The 27,050-nt window shown below is 41.6% G+C and overlaps 1 protein-coding gene across 1 annotated transcript in view; it reads right to left on the reverse strand.

Moving 5' to 3' along the window:
• Positions 1-4,827: 4,827 nt before the first annotated feature.
• LOC137629494 (probable E3 ubiquitin-protein ligase HERC3) overlaps positions 4,828-27,050 on the reverse strand; it is a 105,086-nt gene continuing 82,863 nt past the window's right edge. The window contains exon 8 of the mRNA XM_068360847.1: positions 4,828-4,998. Coding sequence (XP_068216948.1) covers positions 4,881-4,998 — 118 coding nt within the window. The 3' untranslated portion in view covers positions 4,828-4,880. The remainder of the gene's footprint in view (positions 4,999-27,050) is intronic.

Consider the following 27,050-nt stretch of genomic DNA (forward strand, 5'->3'; position numbering starts at 1 on the left):
ACATGCGAGAAATGCAAACTTCACTGGAAATAGAAGAAAAGGATTAAAGTTGATTAGGAGTCAATTACTTATGGCAGTTGTCTAAAAAAAAATATTGGAAAATATTAGCAAGACTAATTTTCATGGGAACTTATTTATCAGTGATAAATAACTATTAAGATATGGTTGAATATGCAAGGGTAAGGGTAGAAGAAACACTTTAGCTATGGTGAGTAGCCTTTCTAGGAGAAGGACACTACATAGTCAAACCATTGTTCTTTAGTCTTGGGCAATGCCATAGCCTCAGTACCATGGTCTTCCACTGTCTTGGGGTAGAGTTCTGACCACACTATTCTATCGTGTTTCTCTTCCTCTTTATTTTGTTAATGTTTTTATAGTTTATATACGAGATTTCTATTTTAATGTGGTTACTCTTGAAATATCTTATTTTCCTTTTTTTTCTTTCCTCACTGGGCTATTTTCCCTGTTGGAGCCTCTGGGCTTATAGCATCCTGCTTTTCCAACTAGGGTTATAGCTTAACAAGTAGATCTGTATCCTTTCCTCTAGGATGCCAGAGAATTAAACTCAATCAATCGACCAATCTATCCTTGACCAGAACATGAAGGCTCCCTTCTTTTAACTTCATTACATATTATGGTTCCATTGCCATGCCAATTATTCTTTACATATCTTCCCAGATGTAAAACATTACACTTCTACTATGTTTTCCACCTTCGACTTTTTATTCTGCAATATATTTACCGATACATTTTCCTTATATGTCTCTCTAGCTTCTTCATCTAAAAGATGCCAAGTTTCTATTAATTCGATCAGCCAAAATATGCAAAATGAATTGTGTTGAATACTTTGACAACTTCTTTTACTGTGCCAATCATCAGAAACCTTGACCCTCAAGAAACATTTACTTCCAGAAACTTACACCATTACAACACATTTACAAACAAAAACAGTCTGTTAACAAATCACTCAAGAAAAACATAAATAAAATTAGACTTTCTTTAGGACTATATTTTTTTTCTTACAGTCAATTTGATGTGCCAGGCATGTATTACCTGAGTAACAGTGAAAGGCTTTTTGAGGTCATCTACACTTCCTACAATTGGAACACTTTACAAGTGCACTTCAGCTTTTCAAAAGTTACATCATCAACTTTTCTTTTGGCACCTTAAAGTTTAGAGGTTTAATCTTTTACCCCAGGGGAATCCAAAACAGATTTGCATAATATAGATCTCCAAAGTTGTGTCTTCCTCTCACACCTTAAAATCTAACTCTGCTCCTCCATACAAATTTTGATTTCTTACTAATACATAGTCTGACTCTGGCACCTCTGCAATTACATCAGTTAAACCTTATAAAATCCCTATCCTTCTCCTGTAGTCCCATACTTGGAACACAGGCATACCAATTGATTTAATCTTCAGTGACCTACTTCTATCACATATGATCTTTTATCTTTTATCTTATAATACCAACTCCATTGTCTGTCTTGCCTCCATCTCAAAAGGGGTTTATGTCAATTAACATTGCTACCAATATAATTTTTGCTCTTAGATCCTTAACCAGTACAAAGTTTAAATTTCTTGCCAAAATCAACCTATAAATTTTGCATAATTAAGTAGTTTTTTTTTCACTTGTTCTGATTTACTGTAGCTACAACTTTATTTGTAATTTCCCATCCCTACTTTGCCACCATATGAACTATTAAGAAGATTCATTGATACCATTCTGATTCAATCTAATCAAAATTATCTCACATATCTCTCTAATCCACTATAAATTTTAACCCTTTAACATCCATGCATTTATCTTACTTTAGCCACTTTGATATTCCAAGACATTTATTCAATTCTTTCTGCTGTGTTGACTTTCTAATTAAACTTTTACGACATCTTTCTCTTGAAGCATGTTGTATATTATACTCAACATGAAGGGAAAAAGGCCATCCTTACCTGGAGCTAAAAAATTTTATGCTGAAAATTCATAGCTGGAGACAGCAATACTCCATACATGATAAGCCAAAGGAACTGTAACTTTTCTTCTCATAAGGTATATAAAGCAAGTCTTTACAAACAGTACTTATTATTCTAGTAGCATTATATGTGAAGGTTGTACGTCCTACTGAACTGACATCCAATTATTTTTCCAAGTGAATTCCCCCAACACCATCAAGATAATCACATTTAACTCTTGTCAACCAATGACCGGAGAGAGACCAGAGAGCTGAACAGACCTGGAGAAGCTAAGGATCTCTCTTCAAGATTTTCAAGTTATCTCTTCACCTTTATAAAAGAAACAAAATAAAAAGGCAGCTAATACCAATTCAAAGTCCTCTTACTAATTTAGTGAAACTCATGTCATCTTGGATGGACATTGAAATGTAAATTTATAATAAATAAGATCACAGTTACCTTTGAGATACAGTACTTACTTCTTGGTACTTTTGTAACAAATAATGAGAAGTAGATAGGTGTCATTTTTGGTCTTAGGAGCACTTACTGTATTCGTGAATATATATTTTTTTTTCTGGTTGAATATAGGCAACGTGGTAAAAAATTGCATTTATATAGGTTTTGTAACACTGGGTATATTTTTTACCATTTGGTGAAGTTGTAGCTGCTAAGTCAAAAACAGTGTCATTTTAAATAGATAAATCTGAAAAATTAATTAGAAACTCCTCTTAATGCAAACCATTAAAACTTTGCAAAAGGGTAATTAAATCTTAATAGGGCTAAACTCCTTATTATGATAAATATAGATTTCTTAACGGAACATGCATGTTAGCCTAACACTGTGAAACAAGTGAACTCAATTATAAGTTAATCTATATTGATTTTCTGATAGAAATATCACCCCTACAATTCAATACAGCAGACCACTAAGATTATCATCATAAATTTTCCTACAGGAGCATTTTCTTCTACACTATTAAGACATGAAATCAATCCTCTCCTTTCTCTTTACCCGTTACTCTTGTCTTTCTGAGCTCCCATCAGGTCTAGATCTTCATTTACCCTATGATGGATTGGGCCTTGCAATAGGTCTCCATTTTGCTCCAAACTTTTTAAAGTTTTTATGACCAAGTGCTCTTCACCCCTTCTCATCAAATGTTTAAACAATTTCCATCTTTCAATTCCTTGCCATTTTTCCAGTTTATAGACAACAATTCCTCAACAAATTTGTTGTTTGTAATACAATCTTCTCACTATCCCTCAGCCACTAATCTTATCACTCCTCCATTTTTCTTGGGGTGTTCCATGTTTCTGTTGCACCGAGATGTACAGGTGTTGTATACCAATCACATGTCTTTGCTTTCTCTGCTAACTGAACATTTCTATCAACCAGTGGTTCATAATCTCTCTCGATTTTATCCATATTACTATCACACTAAATTCTTACTCTTCTCTCAACTCTGTGTTTCACTGCCCACTGGAAATGCTTTACCACTTCTAAGAACTGCTCTTCTCTCAAGAGGCCCTAATCTCTTTCAGCGTACCAATATGCTCTTGACATACACAAGGAGTTTACCTCTTGACCTTTTTCTGCCAACATTCAAAAGGCCAGTTTCCTAACTGTAGTTTTTATGATGCAGCTTTTCCAGTTACCATTCATTACCTTTATTCTGTTTCCTTTTATTTTTCGTTCTCTGTAATTCGACATAATTTTCATCACTTATCTAAAAAAAAAATTCTTTCAGGCAAGACCTACTACAGTCTTGAAATGACTTAGCTGTCTTATTTAAAGTAACTGATAACAGCAATTTTATGGGAACATACTCTATGACTTTATTATGCGTATAATATTAGCAATCAAAAAGGCTAATATCAAAGAACACCTATCGTTCAGTCAACCGTAACAAAAGCGTGGATACGTAACATTCAGAAACAAGACTGCATTTAAAGGTTTAAAGGCTGCTCGTGAATGGCAGAGGCAAGGGATTGTGACATTACCCTAGCAAGCAGGACAATGCCCTAGAGACTGACCATACATCATATAATCACTGACCAAGTCCCCTTTCCACCCAAGCTAGGACCCGGGAGGGCTAGACAATGGGTGTTGATGATTCAGCAGATAAACCTATAAGCTCACAAGGATGGCAATCACCAGGCAGAGACATTAACAATCAGGACACAACAGCCCGTATGAAGAATTATGAAAATGAAACTAATCGATGAAACCTTACATGAAAAAATATAAAATAAAGAGAAAGATTAATAACCAGATAAAAGTTGTAACTACAATAAGAGTGCAAAAGAAAAGTTAGAATATCAGCATCAGTAAAGCATGCAAAGAATTTATAGTTGCACTTCTCTAGGCCTTGCCCATCAAATAATAGCACTACTAGAAAGAGGAAAATGGTTACTTAACTGCATAACAGTACTAAAAGTAGCATATGTGCCTACAAAATGTGCCTACAATGAAGAGTAAAATAATTGCAAAGTGATATCCATTTGGCTTATCTAAAAAGAAGATACTAAAATGTGCTAGATGTCTACTTTACTAACAAAATAGCTACAAACAATTGAAGAAATGGTAGTTCACTAAGTAAAAATGCCAGAGAAATTGAGAATACCTAAAAAAAAAATTTCAATATCAGATGCACATCATATTATAAGAAATAAGCTTGAAAAATAGTTCTTACTTAATAAATTTGGTTGAAATAAACACTATGAGTGATGAATAAAACCTTACAGTCATAGTCAAGACTAAACTAATAATGACCACCACATCTATATCAACAGGTGCGTCTCATTCCTAATCACAAAAGAAAAAAAAAGAAGTTTTAAACTTATACACTACAGAAAGGGTGTGAAATTTCAAACACTAAAAAAAAGAATTGCTTTATAATATAAAAAATCTTTAAAACTAACATGGCCCTTACTCATCTAGTTACAAAAATAGAATTCCATCCTCCAGCAAAGATCTTCGTCACATTTTTTATGGGAACTTCAGCAGGCTCATCATAAGACTCAGTATGACCAAGACCGAGTTGACCATACCTGGAAAAATATAAATTGTGGATAAAAAAGATTAGAAATACTAAACATGTTTAAATGAACTGAGTATGGATACCTAGGAATCAATTAAATAAACAATTTAACTGTAAATTAATGATATAACTACACTTTTCACATTTTGCCAAGTATCAGTTTGAGTCAAAAGAATCCAGTTCACAGTACACTGTACTGGAGAGTAATTGTATTTTTAGATTCAAACTTTTTTTACCTTGGTGCATAAAAATTAGGGGCTCAAAGTCACACCTATATATTGGTACTGAACAATAAAACTTAGCATGGCATAATAAACTTGACCAGCTACATACTACAGTAAAATCTAATTTCAATAACCTCTTAACATTTTGGGGGAATACAAAATACAGCTTAACACTGAATATTCATAAATGTAAGTAAGTTACCGAATTTGATAAGTTTTCTGCAGAAGCACTTATTTATTAGGATTTGATGAGATACCAATTGTAGGTATATAAAAGAAAAAAAAATGATATTTTGATTATAAAATAAATTTTTGAATATACTTACCCGGTGAATATATAATAGCTGACGTCTCGGACGGCTCGACAGAAAAACACAAAAACTCGCGAGCGATCGCTATGAAGGTTGCGGGTGTGCCCACCAGCGCCAACTATCGGCCAGATACCGCATATACATGTAAACAGCTCCAGTTCTTCTCATCCCGCTGGGTCTCTATCGGGGAGGAAGGGGGGGCCTTTAATTTATATATTCACCGGGTAAGTATATTCAAAAATTTATTTTATAATCAAAATATAATTTCTAAATATTAAACTTAGCCGGTGAATATATAATAGCTGATTCACACCCATGGTGGTGGGTAGAGACCAGTATTAATACAGTTTACGGCGTATATGCTTGAGTTTTTGACAGTTATATTATAACAAAACCCAAATAAATATAGGTACCTGGTTAGGAAGCTGACTTTGACGATTACTCTGCCTTGTTAGTCTGCTTTCCTCACGAAGCCCAGCCATCCTCTTAGGATGCTGAAAGACTCCCAGGAGCTGAAGTATCAAGGGCGGCAACCCATACAACAGGACCTCATCAAACCCCTAATCTGGGCGCTCTCAAGAAATGACATTTGACCACCCGCCAAATCAACCAGGATGCGAAAGGCTTCTTAGCCTTCCGTACAACCCAAAAACAAGATTAAAAACATTTCAAGAGACAGATTAAAAGGATATTGGAATTAAGGGAATGTAGTGGTAGAACCCTCACCCACTACTGCACTCGCTGCAACGAATGGACCCAGTGTGTAGCAGTCCTCATAAAGAGTCTGGACATCTTTTAAGTAAAATGACGCGAATACCGACTTGCTCCTCCAAAAGGTCGCGTCCATAATACTTCGCAGAGATCTATTTTGCTTAAAGGCCACGGAAGTTGCTATAGCTCTTACTTCGTGTGTCTTAACCTTAAACAAGCAACGGTCTTTTTCACTTAAGTGAGAATGAGCCTCTCGGATTAAAAACCTGATAAAATATGACAAAGCATTCTTTGACATAGGTAATGATGCCTTCTTAACTGAGCACCATAAGGCCTCAGATCCACCTCGTAAGGACTTAGTACGAGCTAAGTAGAACTTAAGAGCTCTAACTGGACACAGTACTCTTTCAAGTTCGTTGCCTACGATCTCTGACAGGCCAGGTATATTAAATGACTTAGGCCAAGGACGAGAAGGCAGTTCATTTTTGGCCAGGAAACCAAGCTGAAGTGAACATGTGGCTTTATCTGTGGAAAAGCCGATGTTCTTACTGAAGGCATGAATCTCACTGACCCTTTTAGCCAAAGCCAAGCACACTAAGAAAAGTGTCTTGAGGGTGAGATCCTTCAGGGAGGCTGAATGTAATGGCTCAAACCTGTCTGACATCAGGAACCTTAGGACCACGTCTAAGTTCCATCCAGGAGTTGCCATACGACGTTCCTTAGAGGTCTCGAAAGACTTAAGGAGATCTTGGAGATCTTTATTATTGGAAAGATCTAAGCCTCTATGTCGAAAGACCGAAGCCAACATGCTTCTGTAGCCCTTAATAGTGGGTGCTGAGAGGGAGCGAACATTTCTCAGATGTAAGAGAAAATCTGCGATTTGGGCTACAGAGGTACTGGAAGAGGACACAGATGCTGACTTGCACCAGTCTCGAAAGACTTCCCACTTCGACTGGTATACTTTGATGGTAGAAGCTCTCCTAGCTCTCGCAATCGCTCTGGCTGCCTCCTTCGAAAAGCCTCGAGCTCTTGAGAGTCTTTCGATAGTCTGAAGGCCGTCAAACGAAGCGCGGGGAGGCTTTGATGAAGATCCTTTACGTGGGGCTGTCGTAAGAGATCTACCCTTAGAGGAAGACTCCTTGGAATGTCTACCAGCCATTGAAATACCTCTGTGAACCACTCTCTCGCGGGCCAGAGGGGAGCAACCAACGTCAACCTTGTCCCTTCGTGAGAGGCGAACTTCTGCAGTACCTTGTTGACTATCTTGAATGGTGGGAATGCATACAAGTCCAGGTGAGACCAGTCCAGTAGAAACGTGTCTATGTGGATCGCCTCTGGATCTGGGACTGGTGAGCAATAGATTGGGAGCCTTTTGGTCAACGAGGTGGCAAAGAGGTCTATGGTGGGTTGACCCCAAGTCGCCCAAAGACTCTTGCACACGTCCTTGTGGAGGGTCCATTCCGTGGGGATCACCTGACCTCTCCGACTGAGACAGTCTGCCAAGACGTTCAAGTCCCCCTGGATGAATCTTGTCAACAGGGAGATGCCTCGATTTTTTTACCATATGAGGAGGTCCCTTGCGATCACATACAGCGTGTGGGAGTGAGTGCCTCCTTGTTTGGAGATGTACGCCAAAGCTGTGGTGTTGTCTGAATTGACCTCTACCACTTTGTTTCGAAGAATGCTCTCGAAATTCATCAAGGCCAAGTGGACTGCTAATAGCTCCTTGCCGTTGATGTGCATGCTCTTCTGAACTGAGGTCCAAAGACCCGAGCATTCCCGACCGTCCAGAGTCGCACCCCAACCCAAATCCGACGCGTCTGAGAACAACACGTGGTTTGGGTTCTTGACTGCTAGGGACAGACCCTCTCTCAGACTGATGTTGCTGTCCCACCAGTTCAGGCATGCTTTTACTGGTTCGGAGACCGGGATTGATACAGCCTCTAAAGTCTTGCTCTTGTTCCAGTGAGAGTCTAAATGGAACTGGAGAGGGCGAAGGTGAAGTCTCCCTAGCGAGACAAACTGCTCCAGGGATGACAGAGTCCCTACGAGACTCATCCAACTCCTTACTGAACAACGTTCTCTTTTCAGCATGAGTCGGACTTTGAGCAGGGCTTGTTCTATTCGGGTGGCAGACGGAAAAGCCCGAAAAACTAGACTGCGAATCTCCATCCCCAAATATAGAATCGTCTGGGATGGAATCAGTTGGGACTTTTCTAAGTTGACCAAAAGTCCCAACTCCTTTGCCAGACCCAACGTCCAATGTAGATCCTGCAGACAGCGATGACTGGACGATGCTCTGAGAAGCCAGTCGTCCAAGTACAGGGAGGCTCGAATTCCCGATAGATGAAGGAATTTTGCCACATTCCTCATGAGCCTCGTAAACACGAGAGGAGCAGGACTGAGGCCAAAGCACAGTGCTCGAAACTGGTACACCACATTCCTGTAAACAAACCTCAGAAACGGTTGGGAATCCGGGTGTATTGGAATGTGGAAGTACGCATCTCGCAGGTCCAGAGAGACCATCCAGTCTCCCTCCCTGACCGCTGCTAAGACGGACTTCGTGGTCTCCATCGTAAATTTTGTTTTCGTAACAAAAACGTTGAGCGCACTGACGTCTAGCACTGGCCTCCAACCTCCTGTATGCTTTGGGACTAGGAAGAGACGGTTGTAAAACCCCGGTGATTGAAGGTCCGAGACTTTCACCACCGCTCCCTTCTCTAGCAACAGAGACACTTCGTGATGTAGAGCTTGTCTCTTTGACTCCTCTCGATACCTGGGAGAGAGGTCTATGGGAACTGTTACTAGAGGAGGTCTGCGTACAAAAGGTATTTTGTACCCCTCCTTGAGCAACAGAACAGACTCTTGGTCTGCACCCCTCTTCTCCCAGGCCTGCCAGAAGTTGTTTAGTCTGGCCCCTACCGCTGTCTGAGGACGTGGGCAGTCAGACTCTGCCACGGGAGGACTTGGCTTCTCTCCTCTTACCTCTCTTTCCCTCGGCACGAGAGCCTCCCCTGCTGGGAGCTCTGCCACGAAAGGGCGGGATAAACCTAGACGCAGGAGTCTCGATTCTGGGTCTCACAACAAAGGATGAAGAAGGAGCTCCCTTGCGAGCAGAAGCAGCCATCAGGTCATGTGTGTCCTTCTGCACAAGCGAAGCAGCAATGTCCTTAATCAGCTGTTGTGGAAACAAGGCAGCCGATAAGGGAGCAAAGAGCAGTTCCGATCTTTGACAGGGAGTAACTCCTGCTGAAAGGAAAGAGCAAAGGGTTTCTCTCTTCTTCAAGACTCCCGACGTAAGGGTGGAGGCGAGCTCATTGGAGCCATCACGGATGGCTTTGTCCATACAGGACATAATAAGTAAGGATACATCTTGGTCAGCAGACGAGATCTTCCTACTTAATGCTCCTAAAGACCAATCTAGAAAGTTAAAAACTTCAAAGGCCCTGTATACGCCTTTAAGGAGATGGTCAAGGTCCGAGGAGGACCAACAAATTTTCGAGCGTCTCATGGCCAGGCGACGGGGAGAGTCTACGAGGCTTGAGAAGTCACCCTGGGCAGAGGCAGGGACTCCCAAGCCGAGAACTTCTCCCGTGTCATACCAGACGCTCGATCTAGAAGCTAGCTTAAAAGGTGGGAAGGCAAAGGCCGTCTTCCCCAAACTCCTCCTGGTAACCAACCAGTCACCTAGAAGACGTAAAGCCCTCTTAGAAGAGCGAGAAAGCACTAGCTTAGTAAAGGCAGGCTTGGTAGCAGCTAAGCTTAGCGCAAACTCAGACGGAGGCGAACGAGGAGCAACAGTAACAAAATGATCTGGGAAAAGATCCTTGAAAATCATCATGATTTTCTTAAAATCCATCGAAGGTTGTACAGCCTTAGGTTCTTCTACCTCAGATAAAACGTCCAAAGGATTATCATTAGGAGGAGGATCAGCAACGTCCTCATCTGAAGGAACCTCGTCCGACAACTGATGAGTCTCAAGCAAGGGAGAGACCTGCCTTGGTGGCAATGCTTGACAAGCAGAGTCCATACGCAAAGGAGCATCAGTAGCAGTCCAGGACGCTACGTCATGTAACTGCTTAACGGACTGACTAGCAACAACAACAGGAGCGGGAGGACGCTCGACGTCAACTCGAGACTGCCTTGACTGCCTAGATTGAGCAGTTAAAACAACTCTTGACTGCGGTGCTTGACGCTCAACGTCAAAACAAGTCAACTTAGCTGGTTGGCGAACGTCCTGAACGTCAACACGAGCATGCGGCAGCGGCTGAACGTCCACAAGCGGCTGAAAGTCAACACGGGACTGCATCGAGTGAGGCTCTAAGTCACGTGACTGACGTGACTTTGTAACGTCAACGTCAACAGGACGAGCAAAGGCTCGTTTGGGCGGCTGACGGCCAGGATCTCGATCAGCGTAACGGCGAGCATCATCGTGAACCTGCTCAGCAGTATACTCCTCCATAAGAGAGGCAAGCTTATTCTGCATATCCTGCAGGACAACCCATTTAGGATCAACGGGAGTGGGTGCGGGTCGAGACGATGGTAACGTCTGTGACTGCAAAACATTGCCTAAACTAAGACTCTCGGAGCCCGTGTTACGCTTCTGTTTAGGCGGTGAGCAGTCTTCCGCTGACTGCACAGGGTCAGAGCTGTCCCAATGGCTACAACCAGGACGCTGCACCTGTCCTGAAGGGACTGACTTCCGCTTTAAGGGTCTCGAAACCTTGCTCCACGGTTTCTTACGCGAGAAGCCTTCGGATGACGAGGAGAAAACCGCCTCGCTCGTCTTATGGTAGGGGCGGTCTTGACGAGACACGCCCGAAACCATAGAGGGATCGTCTGTTCGTTGGTTAAAGCCTCTCGTCCCCATAAGTCCTACGACATTACTTCTCCCTGGTGCATGGGAGCTTGCAAGAGGTCTCGGACTAGGCGAACGACAAGCACCAACAGACGAACCCTCGGTCGCAACACTGATAACACTTTGCGCACTAATCACTTTATCCCCACGATTTTCTAATGTGGCACTCTGACACTTTAACACTTTTACATCCGCCATGTGTTGATTACGGTCCGTAGCCAAAGATTCAACTCTCTCGCCCAACGCTTGAATGGCACGCAACATATCCCGCATTGATGGTTCATGAGTGCTAGTAGAGGGTTCAGGCACAACTACTACTGGGGAGGGATTAGGTTCAGGGGCATGGGAGGAGGAAAATTCTAATGATCTAGAGGAACTTCTCCTCACCCTATCTCTCTCTAGCTTACGAGAATACTTATCAAACTCTAGCCAGTCGAATTCCGAAAGTACCACGCACTCATCACACCGATCTCCTAATTGACAGGTTTTACCCCGGCAATTAGAACACACGGTATGTGGGTCGAGAGAGGCCTTTGGAAGACGTTTGTTACAATCCCTAGCATTACATTTACGAAATTTAGGAATTGGAGAAGGGTCAGCCATTTTGAAAAGTCAAAGAAAATCCAAAAACAATCCAAAGTCATCAACAATAAAATCTATCCAAAAAAGAGTTCAAGAGTTTTAATTGAAGATAAAAACACCTGCACTGCGAAAGCTCAAAACCAAAAAGAAGTACTTCACCAAGAATGACGAAAAACTCCAGGTCAACAGCGAGTAATGGAATCAACTTGTCGACAAGACCGACAGAGAAGAACTGGAGCTGTTTACATGTATATGCGGTATCTGGCCGATAGTTGGCGCTGGTGGGCACACCCGCAACCTTCATAGCGATCGCTCGCGAGTTTTTGTGTTTTTCTGTCGAGCCGTCCGAGACGTCAGCTATTATATATTCACCGGCTAAGTTTAATATTTAAAAATAGACAACACATGTCTGCAATGACAAGTTACTTGAAGATTTTTCATGATTACATTTACAAATGCCATCAAAGAAAATTATTGCTCTAAGCACAAACATATATGTACATGTATATAATTTCTATATTATTAAATTCAAACTTACAATATAGGCTTCAAGAGAATAAATAATTCAATATACGCTACGTAACCCAACTGAGGTTACAAATCAATGTAAAAGCCATCTTAAGGTAACTGCCAATAATAGCTAAATGTAGAATGTTTCTCTCATATATGATACATGCACTGTGTAATATACAGTATAAACGACTGCACTGTCATTGTTCAGTGGCTACTTTCCTCTTGGTAAAGGTAAAAGAGACTCTTTAACTATGGAAAGCAGTTATTCTAGGAGAAGAGCACTACAAAATCAAACTATTGTTCTCTAGCCTTAGGTAATGCCATAGCCTCTGTACCATGGTATTCCAGTCTTGGGGTACAGTTCTCTTGCTTCATGGTACACTCAGGCACACTGTTCTATCTTATTTCTCTTCCCCTTGTTTTGTGGAAGTTTTTATAGTTTAAATAGGAAATATTTATTTTAATGTTGTTACTGTTTTTAAAACATTTCATTTTTCCTTGATTCTTTTTCTCACTGGGCTATTTTCCTTGTTGGGTGCCTGGGCTTATAGCATCTGCTCTTCCAACTAGTGTTGTAGCTTAGCAAGTAATAATAATAATGATAATAAGAAATATTGCAGATTATAAGCTCATGAATATATACATATATCAAACATTCACTTTGCCAGTTACTTCACCAACTCATATAGCTCTTATTAAAAAAAAATCTATCAAAATTAGTGTGAACTATAAATAAATTAAAAGCATGTATATCATTTCCATAATAGTAAATACAAACTTACAATATGGGCTTCAAGTAAATGAATAATCCAACACATGCTACATAACCCAACTGAGGTTACAAATCACTGTACAAGCCATCTAAAAGTAACTGCTCAGAGTACCTAAATGTAGAATGTTTCTCTCATATATGATACATGCACTATACAATATACATACATACATATACCAAGGCACTTCCCCCAATTTTGGGAGGTAGCCGACATCAAACAAATGAACAAAAAAGGGCACCTCTCCTCTCTACGTTCCTCCCAGCCTGACAAGGGACTCAACCGAGTTCGGCTGGTACTGCTAGGGTGCCACAGCCCACCTTTCCCCGTTATCCACCACAGATGAAGATTCATAACACTGAATACCCTACTGCTGCTACCTCCGCGGTCATCCAAGGCACCGGAGGAAGCAGCAGGGCCTACCAGAACAATATACAGTATATGTAATATGCTAACATGGAATAATTGGTAAAATAGCAAGGGTATTCCTAAAAATTATGGCACAATATTCATGTATGTATGTATATACGTATGTATGTATGTATATTTAACAAAACCATGTGAGCTAATATATATGAGAACCAAGTTCCTATAAAGAAATACTGCCATTCACTTGAAATGTCCCAAGCAGATCTAGGTTATACTAAATACAAAGGCTACATAAAAACAACTCTAGCTTCGACAAGGGTATCAAATTCACATCAAATTGAATTAAGACTTATATCATGTGATCAAATAATAATGATAAAAATTCATCATCAGCAACTCTCATGCTTGCTGAGAGCTGGAATTGGAATGGCTGTGTACATGACTGAACATTCATTATCAAAGTGACTGAAATAAATTAGCAGAGCATGCAATAACACTGACTGAATGGCAAAATATTTATCAACACATCACCTACAGCTAAGAATTAAGTAAACAGTTATTTCAGAATCTAATCAACTATATTAACTTTGAAGATGAGGTAGAAATTTCAATAATTCATCAAGTCAGAGCGTAAAATAATAGAATTTTTTCGCGTTACGAAGTATAGCGAAAAATAATTGTCCTAACAACATGTAAGCAGATCTTAGTGTCTTGTTACTTAAGTTCAGTTGTTATGTAGGCTGAGAATTTAGTGTTGGGTGAAACATATTCGATGTTTGAAGAGGTATTTAGTAATTGGTCACTTTCTAGCGCACGCTAGCCCGAGCAAGTCGAATCTATTAGCCAGGACGCCAGGCAGGGTCAAATATAGCTTCAGATGTGAATAGTGTTTTCACTCTAGTAATCAGAATACTGAAACCGTTTCAAGAATTGATGGACAATCTATTATCCGATTTCCAGCAGAGTATTCAACAAGTATCCACACCTCATTAAAGTATGATGGAAAACCATTTGAATGAGCATCTCGTTATTTTGAGGAAACTGATACGAAAATTTTAGCGTTAGATGCGATTTTTTATCAATTTGGAGGACAAGGAACATCTAAAACTGCTGTAGAACCGAGTTAGTATACAAAGAGCGGCATCGCCGAAAGTATCAAGCTAGTTAAAGATCGAGGGAAAGTCTGTGGATTTATATCAACTTTGATAGAAGAGGTCTAGAGCTCAATGAAGGCCGAGAAGGGACATTGGAGCCGGGAATGTCCCAAGAAAGACGTCGAAAAGATAAGTGAAAATATAGCTGTTTTTATTTTGTATACTTTGCAGTTGGTACAAGGAAATTGGAACTTTCTGTTTATTTCATTTTATTGTTTTTAATTGCATGTTGGTTGTTGTTATTCACAATACATTGAACAGAATTAGATTGGGTCCAGTGAGATAGTCATTGACGTCTAAAAGGGCGATCACAAAATTCCATTCCGAAACCGTTACTGTGGTTGTTGGATTGGGTAACAATAGGTCAGCAAGGGACGAATCAGAATTTATTAAAAGAGAATGGGTGACAGTGGTATCAGAGAAACTAAGAAATAATTCCTTTGACGGTGGCCAAGAATGGAAATGGTAAGAAAAGGCTGGTTTTTTATTACAAACTTTTTAAGGATTTATTATTTACTTTCAGTCTACAGTCTGCTTATCGCATGGAAATCTATTAAAACGTTGCCAATATCTTTCTCATTGAAGAAAAAAATCTAAATAGTTTTTATAATGGATTATCTTTAGATATTTTTGAAAGCGGCGGTACTGTACATCTTTACTAAAGTTCTTAAGTCTGTTAGATATTGAAGATGTTAGGAGGTGAAGATTTTAGTATTTTTAGATGATGGCATAGCTGCGGATGGTTGTTTTGAAGGGGCATTGGATGCTAGCTATTTACTTTAACCCTTTTACCCCCAGGCTATTTGGAAATTTCCAACCCTTAACCCCCAAGGGGTTATTTCTTTCCCAGCACATTTTGCAGTATATTTTTTTTTTAATTGCTCTAACCGCCTTAATTTTTGTCATAGAGAGGTCATGTTGGTCTCATTCTCTTGGAAAATGCCTGAATTTTCTCAAAAAATTATCAAAAATATGAAGAAAAATTTTATTTTTATTAATAAAATAAATTTTTGAATATACTTACCCGGTGATCATATAAGCTGTCAGCTCTGCTGCCCGACAGAAAAACCTAAGGACAAAATACGCCAGCGATCGCTATACAGGTGGGGGTGTACATCAACAGCGCCATCTGTCGAGCAGGTACTCAAGTACTCCATGTCAACACAGAACCAATTTTCTCCTCGGCCCACTGGGTCTCTATTGGGGAGGAAGGGAGGGTCCTTTAATATATGATCACCGGGTAAGTATATTCAAAAATTTATCTTATTAATAAAAATAACATTTTTCAATATTAAACTTAGCCGGTGATCATATAAGCTGATTCACACCCAGGGGGGTGGGTAGAGACCAGCATTACATGTTGACATTATTAAGAGCTAAGTATTTTGTATTTCATTTTAGCAGTTATTCAAAATAACAAACATAAAATAAATAAGTACCTGGTAAGGAAGTCGACTTGAACCATTACTCTGCCTTTTTAAGTACGTCTTCCTTACTGAGCCTCGCGATCCTCAAAGGATGCTGAGCGACTCCTAGGAGCTGAAGTATGAAGGGTTGCAACCCATACTAAAGGACCTCATCAAAACCTCTAATCTAGGCGCTTCTCAAGAAAAGAATTTGACCACCCGCCAAATCAACCAGGATGCGAAAGGCTTCTTAGCCTTCCGGAAAACCCAAAAACAACAATAAAAAACATTTCAAGAGAAAGATTAAAAAGGTTATGGAATTAGGGGAATGTAGTGGTTGAGCCCTCACCCACTACTGCACTCGCTGCTACGAATGGTCCCAGGGTGTAGCAGTTCTCGTAAAGAGACTGGACATCTTTAAGATAAAGAGACGCGAACACTGACTTGCTTCTCCAATAGGTTGCGTCCATTATACTCTGCAGAGATCTGTTTTGTTTGAAGGCCACTGAAGTTGCGACAGCTCTAACTTCATGTGTCCTTACCTTCAGCAAAGCATGGTCTTCCTCATTCAGATGGGAATGAGCTTCTCGTATCAACAGTCTAATATAATAGGAAACTGCATTCTTCAACATGGGTAAAGAAGGTTTCTTAATAGCACACCATAAAGCTTCTGACTGTCCTCGTAAAGGTTTAGTTCGTTTTAAATAGAACTTGAGAGCTCTAACAGGGCACAAGACTCTTTCTAGTTCATTTCCAACCAAATTAGAAAGGCTTGGAATATCGAACGATTTCGGCCAAGGACGAGAAGGTAGTTCGTTTTTGGCTAGAAAACCAAGCTGCAAAGAACATGTAGCCGTTTCAGATGAAAATCCGATGTTCCTGCTGAAGGCGTGTATCTCACTGACTCTTTTAGCTGTAGCTAAGCAGACGAGGAAAAGAGTCTTCAAAGTGAGATCTTTAAAAGAGGCTGATTGTAGTGGCTCGAACCTTTCTGACATAAGGAATCTTAGTACCACGTCTAAATTCCAACCTGGTGTGGCCAAACGACGCTCCTTCGAGGTCTCAAAAGACTTAAGGAGGTCCTGTAGATCTTTGTTGTTGGAAAGATCTAAGCCTCTGTGACGGAAGACTGCTGCCAACATGCTTCTGTAACCCTTGATCGTGGGAGCTGAAAGAGATCTTTCCTTCCTTAGGTATAAAAGGAAGTCAGCTATCTGAGTTACAGAGGTACTGGTTGAGGATACTGATACCGACTTGCACCAGCTTCGGAAGACTTCCCACTTCGACTGGTAGACTTTAAGAGTGGATGTCCTCCTTGCTCTAGCAATCGCTCTGGCTGCCTCCTTCGAAAAGCCTCTAGCTCTCGAGAGTCTTTCGATAGTCTGAAGGCAGTCAGACGAAGAGCGTGGAGGCTTGGGTGTACCTTCTTTACGTGTGGCTGACGCAGAAGGTCCACTCTTAGAGGAAGTGTTCTGGGAACGTCCACTAGCCATTGCAGTACCTCGGTGAACCATTCTCTCGCGGGCCAGAGGGGAGCAACCAACGTCAACCTTGTCCCTTCGTGAGAGGCGAACTTCTGCAGTACTCTGTTGACAATCTTGAACGGGGGAAATGCATAAAGGTCTAGATGGGACCAATCCAGAAGAAAGGCATCTATATGAACTGCTGCTGGGTCCGGGATCGGCGAGCAATAACTTGGGAGCCTCTTGGTCATCGAGGTTGCAAATAGATCTATGGTAGGTTGGCCCCACAAGGCCCATAGTCTCTTGCATACATTCATGTGAAGGGTCCATTCTGTTGGGATGATTTGACCCTTCCGGCTGAGGCGGTCTGCCATGACATTCATGTTGCCTTGAATGAACCTCGTTACTAGAGACAGGTTTAGATCTCTTGACCAGGTGAGGAGGTCCCTTGCGATCTCGCATAACGTCATCGAATGAGTCCCTCCTTGCTTGGAGATGTACGCCAAGGCTGTGGTGTTGTCGGAGTTCACCTCCACCACCTTGCCTAGAAGGAGGGACTTGAAGCTTCTCAAGGCCAGATGAACTGCCAGTAGCTCCTTGCAGTTGATATGTAACGTTCTTTGATCCGCGTTCCACGTGCCCGAGCATTCCCGACCGTCTAATGTCGCACCCCAGCCCGTGTCCGATGCGTCCGAGAAGAGAACGTGGTTGGGGGTCTGAACAGCCAGTGGCAGACCCTCTCTGAGGTGAATGTTGTCCCTCCACCAAGTCAGTGAAGACTTCATCTTCTCGGAAATAGGGATCGAGACCGCTTCTAGCGTCTTGTCCTTTCTCCAGTGAACAGCTAGATGAAATTGAAGGGGTCGGAGGTGCAGTCTCCCTAACGCAATGAACTGGTCCAGTGGTGAAAGCGTCCCTATCAGACTCATCCACTGTCTGACTGAACATCGGTCCTTCTTTAGCATGTTCTGGATGCATTCTTGGGCTTGACTGATTCTGGGGGCCGACGGAAAAGCCCGAAAAGCTTGACTCTGAATCTCCATTCCTAGGTACACTATAGTTTGGGATGGGACGAGTTGGGACTTTTCCAAATTGACCAGGAGACCCAATTCCTTGGCCAGATCCAGAGTCCATTTTAGATTCTCCAGACAGCGACGACTTGACGAAGCTCTTAGAAGCCAGTCGTCCAAATAGAGGGAGGCTCTGATGTCTGCTAAATGCAGGAATTTGGCAATATTCCTCATCAGTTTCGTAAAAACAAGAGGCGCCGTGCTTAGGCCAAAGCACAGGGCTTGAAATTGGTATACAACCTTCCCGTAAACGAACCTTAGAAAAGGTTGGGAATCTGGGTGGATGGGGACGTGAAAGTAGGCGTCCTTGAGGTCTAAAGAGACCATCCAGTCTTCCTTCCTGACCGATGCTAGAACCGACTTTGTCGTCTCCATGGTGAAAGTCTGCTTTGTGATAAAGACATTCAGAGCACTGACGTCTAGCACCGGTCTCCACCCTCCTGTCTTCTTCACGACTAAGAAGAGACGGTTGTAGAAGCCCGGGGATTGATCGTCCCGGACTTTGACTACCGCTCCCTTTTGAAGTAAGAGAGACACCTCTTGCTGCAAAGCTAGTCTCTTGTCCTCCTCTCTGTACCTGGGAGAGAGGTCGATGGGAGTTGTTGCTAGAGGGGGCTTGCGCAAGAATGGAATCTTGTACCCCTCTCTGAGTAACTTCACAGATTGTGCGTCTGCGCCCCTGTTCTCCCAGGCCTGCCAGTAGTTCTTGAGCCTGGCTCCCACTGCTGTCTGAAGAAGGTGGCAGTCAGACTCTGCCTCTAAAGGATTTGGAACCTTTCTTCTTGCTCCCATGTTTACCTTCGGCACGAGCACCTCCTCTGCTGGAGGCTCTGCCACGAAAGGGCGGAATGAACCTTGACGCTGGAGTATCCATCCTGGGTCTAGACACGGAGGGCAAAGGGGTGGCTTTGCGTGCGGAAGACGCAACCAGGTCATGTGTGTCTTTTTGAATCAAGGAGGCAGCAATCTCCTTGATCAACTCCTCAGGGAAGAGGCACTTCGAGAGAGGAGCAAACATAAGCTCCGATCTTTGACATGGGGTTACTCCAGCTGACAAGAAGGAGCAAAGGTGTTCCCGTTTCTTGAGGACCCCGGAAACGAAAGAAGCCGCAAGCTCACTAGAACCATCCCGTATGGCTTTGTCCATGCAGGACATTATGAGCATGGAAGTTTCCTTGTCAGAAGGGGAGGTCTTCCTGCTCAACGCTCCCAAACACCAGTCCAAAAAGTTAAAAACTTCGAACGCTCTGAATACTCCTTTCATCAGATGGTCTAAATCCGAAGGAGTCCAACAAATCTTGGAGCGTCTCATGGCCAGCCAGCGGGGAGAGTCTACAAGACTTGAGAAGTCGCCCTGGGCAGAGGCAGGAACTCCCAAGCCGAGAACTTCTCCCGTGGCATACCAGACGCTAGATCTGGAAGCAAGCTTGACAGGGGGAAACATGAAAGCTGTCTTCCCTAGTTGCTTCTTGGACTGCAACCAATCTCCCAGCACTCTAAAAGCTCTCTTGGATGAGCGGGCGAGTACGAGCTTCGTAAAGGCAGGTGCGGATGACTGCATGCCTAAAGCGAACTCAGAGGGAGGAGAGCGTGGTGCTGCAGACACAAACTGATCAGGATATAAATCCTTGAACAGTGCAAGCACTTTCCTAAAGTCCAAGGAGGGAGGCGTGGTCTTGGGTTCGTCGATGTCCGTGTGCGGGTCGTCAAGATGTGCAGCGTCGTCATCATCAAAGAGTCCATCGTCTGAATGTTGAAGAGGAAGCGGCAAAGGAGTAGTAATCAGCTGGTCGGCTGAGTCCGGCAGCACGGGTGCATGCGTGACTGCACTGGACGCAACGTCATGGAACTGTTGGTCAGTCTGTGAGCTGGCAACAACCATAGCTGTGTGGGGAAGCAAAGCTTCTACTCCTGACTGACTAGTCTGCTGCGGGCGAGTAGCGGTAACCACAGTGGGTTGCGGAGGTTGACGCACAGCGTCAAAACAAAGCAACTTAACTCCACCCTCCTGTTGTTGTGGTAACTCGCGAACGTCAACGGAGGGTAGCGTGCGTCTGTGAACGTCAACGTGCGGCTGGCAGGGTACACTGCGCATGGGTGGTGGAACTCTCACAGGCGGAGTGCGGGAGCAGGTAGCGTCAGCGTCTGCTGTACGCACAACCGTGGTTGGTTGTAGGCTAACGGGTGCAGCGTCAACCTTCTCCGCACGATACTCCTGCATAAAAGATGCTAACTGTGTCTGCATAGACTGTAGCAAAGACCACTTAGGGTCTACAGCAGCAGGTGCGGCAACAGACGGTGTTACTGCCTGTTGCGGTACCACTTTGCCTCTCTTAGGAGGTGTGCAGTCATCGGAAGACTGCAGCGAGTCCGAACTGACCCAGTGGCTACACCTGGGCCGTTGGACTTGCGCGGAAGGGACCTTGCGTTTGAGAGGCCGTGAGACCTTGGTCCATCGTTTCTGGCGTGAAACCTCTTCCGCAGACGAGGAATGAACGGGCTCTCTCGCCTTCTTGTGGGTGGGGCGATCTTGGCAAGATACGTCCGAAACCACGGAGGGAACGTCTGTCCGCTGATTAAAGCCTGTCGAACCCTTTGGTCGTACGACATTGCTTCTCCCCTGGGCTTGGGAGCTTGCAAGAGGTCCCGGACTGGGAGGACGACAGGCACGAACAGACGCACCCTCAAGCGCAACACTAACACTTTTCACAGCACTACCACTCACTTCACTTCCCACTGCACTCTTACTCTTCAACTCCCTGACGTCTGCCATGAGTTGGTTGCGGTCACTCGCTAATGACTCGACTCTCTCACCCAGAGTCTGGATGGCACGCATCATATCTGCCATCGAAGGTGCTAGAAGGGGGATCAGGAGTAACCACTACAGGGGAAGGAATAGGTTGTGGGGCATGGGGAGAGGAAAAATCAACTGAGCGAGATGAACTCCTCCTGACTCTATCTCTCTCTAGCCTACGTGAATATTTAAGGAATTCGACAAAATCGATTCCGAAAGCCCAACAACGCATTCCTCACACCGATCTTTCCCATTGACAGGATTTACCCCGACAATTGGAACAAATGGTGTGAGGATCGATAGAGGCCTTCGGAAGACGCCTAAAACAGTCCCTAGCACTACACTTCCTGTATTTTAGGGACTTGAGAAGGGTCAGCCATCTTGAATTAGTCAAAGGGGAAATTCAAAATCTATCCAAGTCGTCAACAAATAATCCAAAATTCAATCAAAGAATGCAAGGAAGTATTGAAGATAACCTCTGCAAAGCGAAAGCTAAAAACTAGAAATGAGTACTTCACCAAATAATGTGAAAATCAATCCAGTAAGCAACAGCGTATTTAGTAGGTCTTGCCAGTGGCACGACAGAGAGAAAATTGGTTCTGTGTTGACATGGAGTACTTGAGTACCTGCTCGACAGATGGCGCTGTTGATGTACACCCCCACCTGTATAGCGATCGCTGGCGTATTTGTTCCTAGGTTTTTTCTGTCGGGCAAGCAGAGCTGACAGCTTATATGATCACCGGCTAAGTTTAATATTGAAAAAAAATTTTTATAGCATTTTTTTGACAAGGACGTACCCGGTACGTCCATGGGGGTAAAAGGGATGGCTTTTGTGAAACGTACCAGTACGTCCTTTGGGGGTAAAAGGGCTAAAAGCTTCAAGATTTGGATTTATTTACAAGAAAGTATAATTGGTTTTCACACTCTAAATTGTATTTGGAAAGGTTTACAGTGGACGAATACTGAAGGCAAATTTCGTAACTACAGTATAAGGATAAACTATGTCGTTAAAGACCTTGTTTAGATGCCAAACCTTCTGAATTAACAAAAACGTTATTTCACACGAATATCTTTTGGACAGAATTGTCTGTTACATAATTACCACGAAATTTGTCATGAGAGGTATTGTTAAAATGAAAACGGTAAGAGTATTTTTGTATTTTTACATATTGAGCAAAGCTAGTTGGGAACTTAATGGGGAAATATCAGAGGCTCTGGTTGAGATCACGTTTTGACGCAGAAATTCATTCGTTTTATTTTATATTGGTCGTTACTTTAACTATATATTTACATCACACTTATTTAATCTATTACTTCACTGTAACGCCTAAGATGTAGGCAGTTTATCACTATATTGTGACGCCTAAGATGTAGGCAGTTTATCACTGTATTGTGACGCCCCAGATGTAGGCAGTTTAGCACTATATTGTGACGCCTCAGATGTAGGCAGTTTAGCACTATAATGTGACGCCTCAGATGTGTGCAGTTTAGCACTATATTGTGACGCCTCAGATGTAGGCAGTTTTAGCACTATATTGTGACGCCTCAGATGTAGGCAGTTTAGCACTATATTGTGACGCCTCAGATGTAGGCAGTTTAGCACTATATTGTGACGCCTAAGATGTAGGCAGTTTATTACTATATTGTGACGCATCCAGATGTAGGCAATTTATCACATTGCGAAGCCTCGGATGTAGGCAATCTTATCACTATATTGCGGACGCCTCATAGGAAATTTACCACTATATTGCCAAACGCTTCAGACATAGGGAAATTTACCGCTATTGTGGAGGATTAATTTTTGTTTATTTTTTGTTTATTTTCTTTTGCCAAATCGAGAGAGAGAGAGAAGAGGAGAGAGAGAGAGAGAGAGAGAGAGAGAGAGAGAGAGAGAGAGAGAGAGAGAGAGAGAGAGAATTTCATTTGCTTTAGTTTTGCTAAATCGCGCGTGCGCAGAGAGTGTGTGGTGTGTGTGTTGTGTGTTTGTGTGTGTGTATGTGTGTTTGTGTGTCCGCGGTGCGCGCTGAAGAACAAGTGGTAGTTAGCGAATGATTGTTTGTAGTGGGAAAGACTGTCGGTATATTTGAGGTTGTTTGTTTAGATTTTTTTAGTAGGTTACGACAGTGGTGAATGTTTCGGAGCGAATGCTTTTTTTATTTGACTGCAGCTTAAGGCAGTTGTGTGAACACGCTGGATGTACTTCTATATTATTACCAGCGTGGAAATGTTCATTGGTTTTCTAAAGTAGGTACAGTTTTGTTTATCTTTGCTTGTCGTGTTTGTGAATGATAGGAACAATTTATTATTTATCTTTGATTATAGTGCGATAGTTCAGTTAGTTAGGAGTGTTCGTAAGTGTTTTTCTTTTTTTATTTTGGCAGGCCGTGATTCCTCCTTTGAGAGTTTTTTTTTGTTGAATTAACTGTTGATGACCTGGCCTGGAACTGATCATATTTAGACTGCTGTTTTGGATTGACGATTGTCGATGACCTGGCCTGTTTATAAAGATTGTGTATGATGATGATGATGATACTGACACCTGTGACTCAAGGAGTTGAGGCCGTTATGGCAAATTAAGAACTCTTCGGTTACCATAAACTGTAGTTGGTAGTTGCCGTGAAAAGGACAGTTCGGCTTGTGTGTGGCGACAGTGTTGGTGTCGTAATATATATAAACACATATTTTGAGTTGGTGTGCGGTTAAGTTTTAAGTTTGTTAGGGGTTTTTTTATTTGAATGGTGGTTACGGGTTTTTTGGTATATTTATTAAGTTAAAGATTAGTTATAAGTGTAATTATTTTGTTGTTGATGTTGTATTGCAGTTTGAAGAAATATAGTTTTAAGGTTATGTTTTGTTTTGATTTTGGTCCTTTCGTCCAAGAGTCCCGCTGCTGATAACGTAAGGGGAAAGATTGTATTGAGGAGACATTTGTCTGTTTAGTGTGATTCAAGGGTGTGGGGGTTGTTTTTGTAACATCCCGCCACACTATATTGTGACTCCTCAGATTTAAGTTATATTGTGATGCCTCTGATGTTGGGAAATTTATATGTTGTGACACCTCAGTGGTAGGTTTGGAGTCATTTTGAAGTTTTTAGCGATGAAGACAGCGAATTTTTTTATCATGAAAAGTGTGGTTGGAACCTGGACAGCAAATGAATCTTTAAAATTAAACATGGAGGAGCAGGAGGCAGTCGATAGAATTACGTTGAAGTACTTTGAGAATGTTTGAAACGTTGTTCAGATAACAAAAATTTTTCGATTTAATGCAAGTAGGTAGCAAACAGCCAGATTTAGAAATCATAGAAAACCAAAGAATTTAAACTTGTACTGAATACACCTGAACAATGTATGTTAGCCCAGAAAGAGTACAAAAGAGCGGATATTTTGAAGTGTTGTCAACTAACATGGATGAATGGTCAATTCTTGCTTACATTTTTCAGAGTTAAGGACTTGTGAGAGTTATTCATTCTTAAGACTGTTATGCTACTTTTAATCATATGTTGAGGTTTTTAATCTCTAATATTGGTGTCCAGGTACAGAGGGAATTGATGCCTTAACCTGAGGTTTGGTGCTTATACCAAAGGTTATTAATAAAATGGAGGTAAAAATTCTTCACTTAAGTAGAATTATTCCAGAGTGAAAATCCTCTCCATCTTGACTTTAGATATTATCGATGGAAACTTTATTGTTAAACTTTGAGTGTTTACGTAACAAAAGGTTTATTACACACGGCAAAGATAAAAAAAAAAAAAAATGGAAAATTTTTCGCTGAAATTTAACTTTGATATAGAAGGTAAAGTTTTTTGAAATTATAAGCATATGCATACAATGTTTTATTTTTGGAATCTGCTTTCCAGGATCGTGAATGCAATTGAAATGCCAGCAGTCATCTTTGACGGTGGCATCTAAATTGGGCAGGAAATTGGGGATCTCAGTTGTATGGGCATCTTCTATCATCGATGAATGACAGCACCGACAAGGCCTACAACTTGTCTTTCAACAAGAGAACTTACAATAATGGTCACGAGCAAAGCAAAATGCCATTGTATGTTGCTTTATTTACCAAGCTTTTATTAGATTCCGGTGCTTTAGTAATCTCCAGTGATCAAACTATTTATGCCATAACGCGGAAGCATGAAATGAGGGGTTACATAGATCCACCGGAAAATTCAATGGTTAAATCTTTGCAAGCACCTGTGAAACATTAAGCTGGTAGTTCGGTGCATACAAAGGATCTTTTTTGATAATCAGGTATTGCAGAATCTGCGCGGTTTATATTTTTCTATATTGAAAAGCTTCTTTATTATTTTGATAGATCATTAAAGTTTTCTTATCTGAGATTTGGGGAATTAAGTTTATTGTAATTGAAGATTTCTTAGTGAACAGGAAAAATTTGAAAAATCACCAATACTGTGAAGTTTTTCACATCAGAAGTTGTCTCAAATGCTTTTCCATATTTGATGTATTTTGCATGATACAGAGGAAGCTGGAATGATTTTGTCCTTTGATCGATCTATCTTCAAGAAGTTTTAAAAGTTCCTGTATTTCCGAATAGGTTAAAGTAAAAGTGTAGCACTGTGGTAATGTAACCAAACAGATTTTTTGTTAAAAACTGTGGCTACAAGTTCAAACATTGCAAACGATAACGTCAATGATAGGTGTCTTCACAGACATGAGCGTTGGTAGTCTGTTTCAAGTAAACATGTTTGTCAAAGGCTTCAAAAAGAGGTTAAATGTGTAATAATTCTATCGGAACATTTATTTCTTTCTCTCCATTTCTTTCCTTCTCTCCCCTTTCTTTGGCCTATTCTTTACATATTCTCGTCTTTCCTCATACACCTGACAACAATGAGATACTTAACACTTCTTTACCCAAGGGGTTAATTACTGTACTGCAATTTTTCAGTGTACTTTCCTCTTGGTAAGGGTAGAAGAGACTCTTTAGCTGTGGTAAGCAGCTCTTCTAGGAGAAGGACACTCCAATATTAAAACCACTGTTCTCTAGTCTTGGATAGTGCCATAGCCTCTGTACCATGGTCCTTCACTGTCTTGGGTTGGAGTTCTCTTGCTTGAGGGTACACTCAGGCACACTATTCTATCTTATTTTTTTTTCTTCCTCTTGTTTTTTGAAATGGTGTGTGGGGCAGGCTTAATAGAAAGGGCCATGGATGCCTGGTGGTTTATCAAGAGGTTGTCTTTTCCTTTTTCTGATTCTTTTCTCTCAAAACCATCCTTACTGTCCTCCCCTTCAGTTGAAGTGGCTATCCTGGAGGGTATTTAGCCTTGCATGGTGTATCGGCTCCTCCATGTTGACCAGTTTTTCCGACTTTTTTACTATAGTCCTATGGGTATCATCAATCACTTTGTTTATAATTCTGTAGCGTATTGTTTTTGTTATAATTCTTGTTAATCTAGTTTTTAAGTAATGATGTCTCTTTTTTTATTTCTATTAATTCTTATGCTGTCTGGAGACATTGAGCGAAATCGGGACCAGTACGTCCTAGATTTCGTCAATGTCGTCTTCTGTATTGTAATATTCGTGGTCTTCATGCAAATATCCAAGACCTTACAGTTGCGTCCAGACAGTATGATATTCTTTTGTGCTCAGAAACTTTGGTTTCTAATAATGAGGCCACTCATCTGAGCTCCTTATAACTGGTTTTAAGAAGCCAATAATGTTGAAACGTGATGCCATCCCTAGGGCCAGGGGAATGGCGGTGTATATTAGGACAGAGTACCCTGCTTCTCATAAGTCCTGCTATCAATGTGGATGTCATGAGATTCAGGTAATAAAAGTTTGTGGCAGGCATAACAACTTTTATTTATGTTCGATCTAC

This window comes from Palaemon carinicauda, chromosome 37, assembly GCF_036898095.1.
Source record: "Palaemon carinicauda isolate YSFRI2023 chromosome 37, ASM3689809v2, whole genome shotgun sequence".
NCBI lineage: Eukaryota > Metazoa > Arthropoda > Malacostraca > Decapoda > Palaemonidae > Palaemon > Palaemon carinicauda.